The following is a 14,010-nucleotide window of genomic DNA, read 5'->3' on the forward strand; positions in this document are numbered from 1 at the left end:
CATGTTTTGTAAAACACACAAATAGAAACAGTTGTGTCGTCGGTGCTGGAGGGCTTGCAGAGTTCTTTGGTAGTGATAAAGAGGACTACTGAATCAACAACACAGCTTTTTTAGGTTATGACAACTATAGTTTGAGGGTGAGAGGACTGTATTTAACAATAAACAGCTGTTACTTTTACCACTTGCTGTTGGAAAGGCAGTTTATTGTATGTTTATAATTTGAGTAAGAGGTATGGAATGCCATGTCTTTACATACTTTTCATTCATATTTCTTGTGTTGTAAGTTTATACATGTCTCTTTGTATTTCTTTTGTCATATCAGATGGTGGGCATATACCTGTCACGGACTTTGATTGGAGACATTGAGAAGGTCAAGTTGAGCTCTGAGTACTGAGGTCTCACAAGTGGATGAGGAGCGGTCAAGTTGAGCTATTACTCTCTCAAGAGGTCTATCAAGTGGATGAGGAGGACAACATTAAGGCCATGGGACTGGCTTGCCTCAAATACCCTCATCTTGACAATTTCAATATGTGCCCTTTTCATGAATGTAGAAGAGGAAGGAAGGCACCACAGAGGAGTTATCTGGCTTGTCTGGCTTCTGTGTTACCATGCATTTATATCTTTTTTTTTACATCATGTTGGGTTTTTAGATTCTTTTACAAATGAGACTTGCTGACACCAAGGATTCCATTCACAGACTTTCTATTTGAACTGTGTACATAATTGTCCGTTATTTTTTTGTGAAAACTGCTCAAAACACCTTTTTTTCCAGTCAAATTTCAAACCATTATTTTGCCTTATTTTAAGGCAAAATCACAAAACAGTTTGAAAACACTCTATTTTTGGATGTTCGTGCAACCTAAACATAAGTTTATATGCCACTTTAATTCATTAAAACTATGGAAGCTGAGATTTTTTCCCAACAGTTTTTTTTTATCAACTTGTAGCTGTGCAAGGCATAGCATAACTTTAGACAGTGAAATATGACTTTGAACTAGTTCCATCTGTCCTGCTGTAAATCCACATACTGTCTCATCCACCACTAATGGCACCCTTCTTAAAGATGAGTGAAAGGGAAATACAAATGTCACTTTTTGGTGATTCTGACCTCCTTCAACAAGAAATAATTAAATGGAATAAAACCCTATCTTGCTCAACTTTACGAGGGGTTCCAATAATTGGGGAAGTGACCATTTTGTACTTTTGTGTGACCATGTGCCTTTAACAAAACATACTAGGCCTGAGCTTTTATATCTTTGACATTTTACAAGTTTTACAAATGAAAAAAATAAAGTTTGCTCTCCTGTTTTCTAATTACAAGGATGAATGATACATTTTTTAAGTTCACCTCGTAGACATATCTATTGTGCCAGCTGGGAGGGCATCATATGAACAGACGTTCAATATCTTCCAAAGAGGAACTTGTTAGGAAAAGGTGTAAATCAGTGGGTCCTAATTCTCAGAACAGCAGACTTAAATTTTAGGAATGCTTTTTAGGTGGCTATATTGAGATCAGTTTTGTGTTTGTTGATTTGATACAATCAGCTAGAGAAGGTATTAAATATTGGTTTAATTTTCAGTTCAGTTATCACAGCACTAGACAATTGATTTCAAGCTTTATGGTTAGGTTGTCCTTGTCCAATTGATCCATCAACCTGCTTCCCTTTAAATTTTTTCATTTCCATTCTTTCTGAATTCGTGTATTCTCATCAAGACGCACTTAGTTACATGCAAGTGAAACTGTCACATATTGCTATTGAACTAAAGGGATTTATTAAAAAAGTTAATGGAAAGTCACCCTGAAGCTGGACTTAAACAGAGTGCTTTCCATCACATGAAGAATTGATGGAAATTGCACTGAGCTTCTACAGAAGATTAACATTTTGGAATCATAGATCAATGGCATTTTCTTGAAGAGGGATGAATAACAAGAGGCATCCCATGATGTGAGCACAACAGTTCTCCCCAGACATGGAGAAAGAGGACGGACAGGCTAACATCACAGCCAATGGAGCATCTGTACATCCTCCTTACAAAATGGAATGTGAGTGCTTACTGACGGTAAAACCAAGGTACCAGACACGCAAGGGATAACGGCCGACGAGCTGTACAGTTCTAAGATAATGGACACTGCCCTCTCACCTAGGGTGTCTTCAGCACAGACATTTTAATCTTTAATAATTTGTCAAAATGTATCAAAGACGTTTGTCAATGCTCTGACCAAATCCTTATCTCCTTCAGCTAAAAAAGGACAAAACTGAAATTATTATATTTGTGAAAAATGAGGAGGGATTTAGAATTGCTACTCATCCTACACCAAAAGTCTTAAAATGAAGGTAAAAACCTTGGTTTCTTGAGTGCTTGCGATTTCAGTGGTTTCACATTGATGTTAAAACTAAGTCCGCTTTTTACCGTCTCAAAAACATAGCCAAACTTAGAGGCCTTATGTCAAAACATGCCTTTATCTCCAGCAGGGTTGGCTTATAAGACTCAAACAGCTTCAGTCTGTACAAAATGCAGCTGCTAAAGTTCTTACGAAAAACCAAAATAATTGACCACATTACTACAATACTTAAATCTTAACACTGGCTTCCAGTAAGTCACAAAATGGTCTTTAAAGCACTGCTGCTTGTTTGGAAGTCACTAAATCGGACAGGACCAAATGACCTCTCAGATGTTTCAGCAGGACACAGATCCTTCAGATCACTGGAGCAATACCGACTGTCAGAATTAAACACGCTGAAGAAACGTTTAGCTGCAATCCTGCTCAGCTCTGGAACCAACTTCCTAAAGACATCAAATGTACTCCAACTGTAGCGGGTTTAAAATAACTGTATTTATTTATCTTTTCAATGTTCTTAGCTTTGTTTTTAATCTTACATTTTTCTCTGTTCTTTTACAATGCACTTTACTGTTTTAATCTCTTATTTTCGTATACTTTTTTTCTGCTCATTTGTAAAGCACTTTGAATTACCAATGTGTATGAATTGTGCTATTTAAATAAACTTGCTTTGCCTTGCCTTACCACCGCTCGGCTGATCTAGTTGCTAACTCCTTCCAAAAGTCTGATGGCTGCAGTTGGATAGTCCTTTCGTCTTTTCCTAACCACTTTACCTTGACTTTGATGGAAAACATCATGAGGTCAAAGAGAGAAGTGAAGTTGAATTCATGAATTATGATGATGATGATGATGATGATGATGATGAATTGGCAGTGAAGATGTCACTGTGATATGAATCATCACAAACACATGTATACACACCTAGCACCCAGCATGTACACATATATGGGGCCCAATGTCCTTCTTAAGTCTACCTGCAATTTATTAATTATTGTTTCAGGCAAAGGGAGCTTGGGAAGCATCTTTCCAGAAACAATAAGTACTGTCATTAAATACAGATTGCTGATATATAAGTCCAACCACCACCATGAAAGAGAAATAAAAGCAACTCATTTTAAAGGTCTGGGTGGAAAAGAAATGAGAAAAATGCAAGTTGGTTTTGGTTGACAGCATGAACAATATGCACACAACTATGCTGGTTCTATGAAATGCATACCACCCTCTCAAGCCAACCAATGCAAAGTCAATGAAAATGTTGCTTTTGTTGTTGAGAGGCTGCGTGGTCTGGATCATAAAGCATCTGACCAATGGGACTACTTGATTTAATGTGTTGCTAGAGCAAGATGTGCATGTATGATGAATGTGAGTCATGCAAAGGCAAGTTTATTCAGGTCTTTTGTTTTGATGCTATGGCAAAGGTTGTATACACACAGTGGGTAACAGCTGAGAAGAGAGGAAACAAGAAGGGTATAACCACTGTCAAGACCACAGTGAAGAAAGACACTGAGGAAAGAACCAATTCAGTTTAAAAGAGGGACAGCGATAAAGAACATTCCTCAAAATACACCACAAACCACTTCGCCAAATGTAAGATGTAGCTTCTGCAATCCCCCACAGTCCCCATTATGACATTCAAAATGTGTGGGTAAATATATGTCATTGAAAATGTGGTGGTAAATAAATGTAATTGAAAATGTGTTGGTAAATAATGCATGGCAGCCCGATAGGATCTCAGAACCTGAAGTGATCTGTCAGGAAGAAGTGGGTGTAAATAAGTAAAGAATAGAGAGACGACTAGAAAACATTTGGCAAGGTGTGATATATGTTACTTAGTTCTGATTCAGCAGGGTGCCCAAACCCTTAACACATAGAAATAAAAAGAAACACTGCATTAGTAATGAATGTCTGTGTTTGAAGAACATCTTGCATTGTTCCTATATCATGCAATGACTAAGCTGTTTTTGTTTGGAAACTAGATAATCTGCCTGATGTTCATTACAGAAATCCCTGACATCCAGAGAGAAAAGAAAGACCTCTTCCTGACTCACCCTAATACAGGTGTCTATAATGTTTTATTGCAGAAATTATGTAAGTATAAAAATTGAAACAAAACATGCGTCAAAGACTTTTAAGCATTTTTGAAACCAGAGGCTCCATACATCTTGTAAACATTAAAGTTTTATTAAACATTTTATACACTTACCTCCATAACCTTAAATGAAAACAGTCATAATGGTATACACACAATATGAAATACTGCAAATGGGATATGAAGGAATGTTGATACATATATGAAAGTTTCTAATGTTTTAATTAGCTAAAACAATCAGAACAGCTGTTATCTCTTTGTTTCAGGCAACGGTTTCAAAAAGTTTGAGAATAGAGAATACAATAAATCACAACACAGTGTTCTGCTACAGGTTGGAAATATCCATGGCTTTCAATTTTTTCAAACAAGGTCATAAGCTGACCTGAGACATTTCAACAAATGGATCAATTTTAACAAATGTGAACCTTTTTTCACTGCCAAATGTCCACCATGCCCAGATAATATGAAAATGTTGCAATCCATTGTTATCCAAAACATTATTTATTCAATCCATTGTTATCCAAAACATTATTTATTCAATCCAAGGAGAGCACTTCCAAGCATCGTGGTCATCAAAGGACATGTTGACACGTTGACTGGCTGTATCTTATTAACCAATGTCTGGGTTGCCTGACAAACCTCATTAAAACTCTCAGTTTTCTGTTTCAAATAGATTGTTAATGTGCTTGGGTATGTGAATGTTAGTGTAGACAAAGTGGCAAAGCTATCTTTCTCCTCACTAGTCCACCCAAACACTGACACAAATGCCTGTCATTGTGTTGCCTAGGCGCTCTGCATCTATAGAAGTGTGTCTCTGTGATAAACACCCTCAAACCACTTCAAAACATACTAAACAGATGGAGGCAAAAAACTTCAGATACTGGTCTGGCCAACTATTCCACAAATTGAAGGTCTGTTCCATACATTGATCCTGTGTTTTTGTCCACATGCCAACACACTAGTCTAAAACCAGCACATTCGGGAAACTGTTCCTTGGCTGGGCAGGGCGAGAATGGCGGACAGAGGGTGACAAAAGACTGTGATAGACCATAAAAAGGTAGTGGAGGAAATTTGTATTCTTTAATTGTTTTTCTTTTTTTGAGCGTTACTACTGAGCCTGGTGTGGTTGACACAAAAAGTACAGCAACTTTACAATATTTCAATATCCCCCTGGTACCTTTTCAATTTCACATATTCATATATTTGTATATATTCATATATATATTTTACAGTTCAAACACCATGGTCATGACAGACTATTTGTTTTCATTATATAAATGCAAATAAAGAATAAATATTTTGTTATCATTTCAGACTGCCTCCCATATTTATACATATGCATTTATGATTCCATATTTATATAATTATTGAAAAACACACAGGTCCTTATGTAGACTTTTAAAGACACAAGTGATTATCAGTTGGTCCTTAACTGCCACATTTCATTTGCAATATTGACAGAAGTCTTTGTCTGTATCTCTTGAGCTCATTAGCTGGGTCTCAGTAGGTCCATTTGAGGCCAACCCCCCTGAGCTTGTCCCATTGCCTAGCAGGATGCAGACTGTTTCTCTGGCCCATGAGGTGGCAGTATCACCACTGCCCTCTTTCCTGTGAGCATGGACTAATGCTTGGAGCTGTTCTTGAGCTTCATCTAGCAGTACTGCCATCTGGGTGTGTTTACCCGGGTATGTGCTGAAGGACGGGGGAGGGTGCTGCTCCTTGACTACTGTTAGTGTGCCCTCTTGTGGTGTGAAGCTGATTCTGACTGGATCCATGTTGCTGCTTTGCATACAAGAGGTGTCATCCTCATTTCTGAGCACAGAGGGAATGATGGGAACGGTGCTGGTGTAGAAGAGATGTGAGGACAGAATGGTAGGTGATGAGTCCTTGAGCATGCAAGTGCTTCGGTCCAGCTGGCAGGACTGTGGATCTGTCTTACTTCCACCACCCGACTTCACGCTGAGAAGAGAATTCTGTCTTTGGTAACTTCTAGGCCTTCCTATATGCCTATAAGAAACCAGAGAAAAATCAGTGACAGTAAAACAGTGACAACAAAGTCAGGGATGCACACAGACAAGGGCCAAGCACAATAACATGATATGTGGACAGAACCAATCAAGTACAGTAAAAGAGTCTCATCGACAATCTCTTGCTGCCGAGAGATGGCAAAGACAAAAAACGCTCATCAGAGGAGCAAAGTGGTCAAGAGATGGAATTGAGCTGAATCATAGCATTTATATAGGCAGGTGCTGATCCAGTGTGTTTGTGAGAAGGCCCTATTTTAATTTGTTACATTAGCCTGCAATATTTTTGTCTCAAGCAAGTTTATTTGTATAGCCTAGTTAACTTCCACATTTATAAGCTAACCTTATTAGGCCTAATTATTAAGCTGAATACCCTTAGACTGTATTTTGCCGCTAGATAATGCCCTTAGTACTAATTATTCATAGAGCAATGCTTAATAACATGAAAACTATTTAGTACTGTTGCATAATGCTAAATACTACATTTTACACCTACCTTACAGTAAATTATCAACACATTGATAACGTCCAAAACCAGTCAAAATAGTCTATTCAGACAGAATAGATGTTTCCTAGTATGGACAGGACTGAAGAAACTGCATACAATATATCTAGCTTACACACACCACACACACAAATAGTCCTAATATCATTTATACCACGGAGACAAGAAATACTCTGGCGGGTGTCCATTCATTTTCTATAATGGGACACCTATGGAGTAGATCTGGTGAAAATGTTTAATCACTGTTCTATAACAATGCACTGGAAACTTTAAATAATGCTAATTGTTAATGAATGAACAAAATAAATGTTTTCTCTCATTTTGCCAAGTGGTGTAAACGACATACATTTTGTGGTTCAACATGTCCTCTGGAGAACTAGCAAGCTAAGAAACTAGAAAGCGTAGAATCAGATACAGCCGACGTTAGCCAGCTAAAGGATTTGTGCTTAGCAACAGCAGAATCAACAAAGCAAACTACCCAACATTATCCTTATCTGTGACTAAAGAAAGAAGTAGGACTACACATTAAACAGGTTGCCTTCCAAATGTTTTCTTTGTGGGTTATACAGGCATGCCTACATACATTTGTGGTTACGGTGGATTAAGTGTCATAATGGCCTACAAGATGTCCTGATATACAAAATTGATAAAATTAGTTCTTAGTCTCCGCCTCATTTCCGTATAATTCCTTATAACCAGCTGTTATCCCATATTTAAAATAGCCTACTTTATGCAAACAGCAAGAATTAATGTATAAGTAGTTCTTAATTGTGCTTTATAAAAGAACATGCCTTGCTTATATTTTACATACGTTTATTCGCTAACATCTTATGTAGCTTGTAATATGCTAACCCTAGGTCATGCCAATGCCTCAGCTCCTCCCTGATTTTGCTACATTTCTGAATTGATTTTTTTTGTATTCAGCAGGATAACCATTGCAACAATAGATCAGTAGGGTAAGACAAACTGGCTTCATTGGCGTTCTAAATCCAACTCAAGTTCCCTATTAGTGGTTGAACAAAATCCACACTTTGTGAATTCTGCTTCACAATGATTCTGCCAACATTGAAGGATCAAAAGGCAATGTCACTATGAACCCTTGGCTGCCATAAACCAGTTATCCCTGTGGTAACTTTCTGACACCTCCTGCTTAAAACCCAAAAAGCCAAAAGGATCGTGAAGCCCCGCTTTCATGGTATGTATTCATACAGAAAGTCAAGATCAAGCAAGCTTTTCTCTCTTATTAAGGTCACATAATAAGGCCATCAAATATTTGCCACTTACCCCTTAACTGATTCAACTTCTCTGTCAGAGAACTCTGGTTCTTGGAGATACTGGTAGGTGGGTCCAGAATGTCTCTCTTCCCCAGTGGGTTTCAGCATTCCTCTGCATATGGGTGGAGTCTCACAATTGACAGCAACAGTACTCTTTTCAGAACTGACAGAGAGAGAGGCCCCGCTGAAATAGACAAGAACAACTGCAGTCAGACTACAGAACTAGGGGCATTTCCAAGCCTTAAGTAGGTTGGCTATGGTCTGAATCAGTTAAGGAGTTTGTAAACTTGAAGCGTTCCCCCTTGATTCCTCTTCATACAGAGAAAGATCCAAGCACACGTGAACTTGGTCAGATGTGTCTGGAGTGGGAGCAGTGAAGTAAATACAGGAAGAAGAAGTAGAAACGCTGTCCTGCAGTTTAATATATATTATGAAAATTTTGGTAGTTGTATGGAAGCCACAGACACATCTGCAATATGCATGACCTCATGCTTGGTATCTTCAGCACCTTCCTGATGGCTAAATGCAAGTATTGCCCATGACTTTGAAAGGGTTGTCCTTGTTTGGCATTCAGGAAAGAAACATTAACGCTCAATACTTTTGTGAGGCTTATTCTGATGATGATCTGATGTACGTATACTAAAAACTGAGGATCAGTTCTGTAAAAAATGAGATGGATGAATGTTTTTGATAACTTCTATTAAGATATTAATTATTATTAATTCATTATAAATGATATCTTCTTGTATATGACTAAATTGTACAGACCACTCACTGCTCTCTCCAATATATTAGGAACATTACCTGCAAATGCTGATGGCTATGTAAGACTGCTCCTCATCATCATTGCGTATACTTGAATGTATGCGTATAAGGAAACCTACTAGGATACCTAGCTTTCTCCACTCTCTTGGTCCAGTAGGGGAAGAGACTGCAGCTACAGTCTGTCCACCTGATCTGCTTCTCTGTTTACTGCTGCCCATTCATACCAAACATTTTGTACTCTGCACCCACCGTGTTGTATGGCTCATAATTAAGCTTCTCACTCTCTCACCATATGTACCAACTAGCATTGTTGTGTATATGATGCCATAACACTAATTTTACTGCTACTGACTTCCTCTGCTTGCTTTTTATTCTCTGCTTCTCCTACTATGCTACTGCCCTCAACCCCTTCTATCTGTCTATTGGGCCGACCTCAAGAAGATGGACCCCCCTTTCTGAGCTGGATTCTGCCAAAGGTTTCTTCCTGTTAAAAGGAATGTTTTTCCTTGCCCCCTCTGCGCTGTTGTGCTTGCTGTAGGGGGTTAAGGCCTTGTGCTCTGTAAGGACAGCCTCTTGAGACAGTGTCAGTTGTAAATAGAGCTGTATAAACTAATATAACGCTGTTAACGGAGCTGTATACTGATAGAACTGAATTGAACTTCTGGCGAAAATCCAGCAGGGCGGAGGCTTAAGTTTTTGTGATTCAAGAAATAAAATCTAACTACAAGGTATTGCTTGTTCATTCTAGGCCCTCAGTTTGACCAGTGGACATCAAGAGATGTTACACTCTGGGATCGTCCACATCCTCAACATTATATGTATCAATAGGCCTGCAGAGTAGTAGTCAATACAGTCTGAATTAATGGATTACATTTATTTTTTGATTTTTTTATTAATGTGTATAATTATATTGAGTATGACGAATGGAAAAGTTCATCATTGTCACTGTGGTGTAAGAAAAGGTCTTGAGGTCTTCCTCAAAAAGTACTAGTCTAACCGATGCTGCTCTACTCGAGACAGATTCAATATGGAGTAGAATTGTTTTCAATTTCAAGACGAATCAGAGTAAGTGAAAAGGTGGTCTTGAGACCAAGATCGTACTTGAGTACTACAGCACCACTAAAGGCTGCAGCGGACCCCAGTCCGCAATAAACGCTCTAGTTTGAGAGCCCTTTTAGTCGCCTGATCGTCTGTTCGTCTTCTCTGATGAGTCCAATTTTCAGCTTTGCCCAACACATGGTCGTCTGATAGTTAGACGGAGACCTGGAGAGGCCTACAAGCCACAGAGTCTTGCACCTACTGTGAAATTGGACTCATCAGAGAAGACGAACTAGGAGACCCTCCAGTCCGCTTTGGTTCAATCCTTATGGTCTTTTACAAACCTCAGCCAGGCAAAGTACAACGTTGTCCCGGAAGAAAAACTTGCTTCCTTTTGCTCTGACAATGTTCCCCAACTCTGAGAAGTGTTTTTTCCAGCAGGGCAATGCTCCATGCCACACAGCCAGGCCAGTAAAGGTGTGGATGGAGTATCACCAGATCAGGACCCTGCCATGGCCAGCCCAATTTCGAGACCTGAATCCCATAAAAAAACCTCTGAAATGTGATCAAGAGGAAGATGGATGGTCACAAGCCATGAAAAGAAGCCGAGCTGCTTGAATTCTTGCGCCAGGAGTAGCATAAAGTCACCCAACGGCAATGTGAAAGACTGGTGGAGAGCATGCCAAGACACATGAAAGTTGTGATTTTAAATCAAGGTTATTCCACCAAATATTGATTTCTGAACTCTTCCTAAGTTAAAGCATTAGTATTGTGTAGTTTAAAAATGAATATGAGCTTGTTTTCTTTGCATTATTCGAGATCTGAAGACTCATCTTTTTTGCTATTTTGACCAATTGTCATTTTTCTGCAAATAAATGATCTAAATGACAATATTTGTATTTGAAATTTGGTAGGAATGTTGCCAGTAGGTTATAGAATAAAACAAAAATGTACATTTTACTTTAACACATACCAATAAATAGTAAAACCAGAGAAACTGATAATTTTGAAGTGGTCTCTTAATTTTTTCCGCGGCTGTATATACAAAATCAATCAAGTTGTTGTCTTTTAATAGCTTTGCTTAGTTATACTGACATTCTGTGACTGTTCTTCCTTTTTTACTGTGTTCACCAGAGCGGAACTAGTGGTAACTATGTTACGCCACTGAATAGCCCAAACCTGAATGTTCTGCTATACCAAATTGTGAGAAAACTGAAAATTCAGAAAAAGTATTTCCTGTATTTTAAAAATACAAAATACATGTATTGTATTTTGTTACATTTTCTGGCAACAGTATTTTGTATTTTATTTTGATACATTTATTTTAGGCGTATTTTGTATCAAAATACATTTTGATGTATTTTCGCCCATCTCTACAGATGTATGAAAATGCTAGGAAAAGGTCAAGCATTAACATTGTTCTTAGGTTTATTTGTTTTCATGTAGATTAGACTATGAACAAAGATGCCGACTAGATTTAAAGATATCTAGTAGGTCTAGCAAACCAGTTGGTGACGCAAACTCATATAATGATTTCAATCAGTTCTGTCACAAAGCAATAGAAGAAATATTTTAGACGTCTCATAGCTGCCGGTTAAGCTGTACACTTGTCAGGTCCCCGCGGAGCTCTGCTCCGGCCACGCCCCCTTCAGCTCACTCACTCTCCCAAACTGCACTTTCGCAGCCTCGTTAGGTCTCATCATTCACACCTGCATCAGCGAACACCTGCACCCCGTTTGCACTCAGCTAATGCATAATCACCCACACCTGTCACAGCCCTTTATATACCCCACACTCCCTGTGCGGTATATTACCACAGCCTGCTTTCAGGAAAGGACCTGTATCAGCCACGTTGGCTTATCAGCTTTGTTACAGTTAAGTTAATCCCTTTTCCGAGTTTGACTCGCGTTTTGTTTACCTTACGGTTTTTATAGTTTATTGTTTAGTTTCTTTCAGAGGGTGCCTCTTTGTTTTAGTTTACGGGTTCTTGGAACTCGCATTTCAGTTAAGGCAGCGCCTTTAGCCTGTGCCCCTCCTGGGCTGAACTATCCCTGTTGTGCTTTCTGCATCCGATGTCTTCAGTGCTGTATCCATCTGCAAAATAAAACTCTGTTTTCCGAAACTTCGGTGATTTTCCGATCTGTTTCGTGACAACACTGAGCTGTCGGCCCAATTTATTTTCTGTTCCTTCCTGCAGCGCCAACCTGATATTAGTTTATGGGGGATATCCACAGACAAAACCTCTCTATTCCATTTCATGATGAACTCAATAAATGTGTCATTAAAATGACCTATTCAGTTTACTAATACAAAGCTGGTGAAAAATACAAGCCTGCTTGCCTGCTTACTGGATAGCTGTAATGTTCTAAGGCAATAGATGCAATGGCAAAAGCAGATGCACTACAGAGGGTGGTGAAAACTGCCCAACGCATCGACGGTTCCTTACTCCCCACCATTGAGGCTGTCCAACACAAGAGATGTCTGCGCAGCATCGTCAGGGACAGCTCTCACACCAGCCACCCCACCCCACACAAAGACACAAACACTATGGTGGTGTGCAATGGGAACTTTTTACAACTGTCCTAGACAGAAATTGTGTAGTGTGAAATTCACAGACAGGGAATGCAAAAGATGAGTGTGCATCCCAGACAGTCCTATAGCATGGATTGAGTGGTGACCACGCTTTACTGCCAGGGACTGAAGGGTAATGTAGTCTGAAGGGGCCTTCACAGCCACCTTTGGTAACTCAGTGTCTGATATTGGGCTGAAGGTCCGCTGTTAGCAAACCCATGACAGCAGAGTTACCAAAGGTGTCTAATTACTTGAGTGCTACATATTGCAAAAAGGACAAAACTTTGTGGCTGAACAAGTTAAAAGTTAAATTGAGGCCTGTTCAAAGAAAACATACTACTAGGGTTCAAGGGGTGTTTCAGTCAAACACAATTAATAACAGTAAGCCATACCAATTTTGATTTCCAGTCAGGTCTTTGGATTGGGTGAAAGGAACTCTTATGCCTTCTGTAAAACTGGACTGACTCTCCACTCCAACGTGTGCTTTGCTGTGAGTGCTGTTTCCGCAAAACTGTAAAAATAAAAACAAGTGGTAAACAAATGTAACAACTTTTCACTGATACATGATGGCAAAAATGTTATTATAGTGAGCTAGCTTTTCTCAGCACTTACACATCAAGTCAATTCACATTTATTTATATAGCACATTTAAAAACAACAGGAGGTTCAGTCAAGGTTAACCAATTAACCAAAGACTATATAAACATATAACGCATATACAACATATTAAATATATAAATATAAAGATAAATATATATAAATAGACAAAAATGAATAAAAAGCGAAATGGTAGAAAAGAAAGATAGATGAGCAAAAGCTAAAACAAATATATACGAGTAAAAATAAAATGGTTAAAACATATAAAAGTGAACATACGCATATAAATAAAACCATAAAGGCATAAATATGGGAATCACAATGACACCACCAAAGCAATAAAAACTTAACAAAAGAACAAATTAAAAAGTGTTGAAAAAAATGTATAAAACAGATAACAGCCTGACCTCAGACTGAACGTAGCTTAAAAATTGCATCATCAAATTAAAATCATCAAAACAAAAGTGTATAAAAGTAAGTGTCCAATCTGGTTTTAAAAGTGTCAAAACAGCCAGCAGATCTAACATTGAAAAAGAGACTATTCCACAATTTTGCACCAATGACAGTAAAAGCTTGACTAAACTTTTATTTCAAATAAAACCAATAAAAGCGCCTCAGAGGACCTTAGAATCCTTGATGGAAGGTAAGGGGTTAGAAAGGGTAAGAAATGTGAGTCCACTTACAACCTTATAAACTAACACAATATTAAAACTAACCCTGAAGCTCACTGAAAGTCAATGAACCTTACTGCGAGCCAATGTAGATTTGCTAAAACTGGTGTACTGTGGTCAAATGCCTTGGTCCTA

General features: G+C 38.5%; 2 protein-coding genes across 2 annotated transcripts in view; one reads left to right on the forward strand and one right to left on the reverse strand.

The window, feature by feature from the left end:
* Positions 1–1,314, forward strand: part of tspan14 (tetraspanin 14) — a 59,882-nt gene extending 58,568 nt beyond the window's left edge. The window contains exon 9 of the mRNA XM_080849509.1: positions 323–1,314. Within this exon, the coding sequence (XP_080705635.1) occupies positions 323–394 (72 nt within the window). The 3' untranslated portion in view covers positions 395–1,314. The remainder of the gene's footprint in view (positions 1–322) is intronic.
* A 4,558-nt stretch (positions 1,315–5,872) lies between these two features.
* The window catches only part of nrg3a (neuregulin 3a), a gene marked incomplete at both ends in the record, with an annotated part of 80,021 nt that continues 71,883 nt past the window's right edge, over positions 5,873–14,010 (reverse strand). Inside the window, 3 exons of the mRNA XM_080848923.1 lie at positions 5,873–6,437; positions 8,244–8,417; positions 13,000–13,118. Of these exons, the coding sequence (XP_080705049.1) occupies positions 5,873–6,437; positions 8,244–8,417; positions 13,000–13,118 (858 nt within the window). The remainder of the gene's footprint in view (positions 6,438–8,243; positions 8,418–12,999; positions 13,119–14,010) is intronic.

The sequence above is a fragment of the Sprattus sprattus genome, assembly GCF_963457725.1.
Source record: "Sprattus sprattus genome assembly, chromosome: 12".
Classification (NCBI taxonomy): domain Eukaryota; kingdom Metazoa; phylum Chordata; class Actinopteri; order Clupeiformes; family Clupeidae; genus Sprattus; species Sprattus sprattus.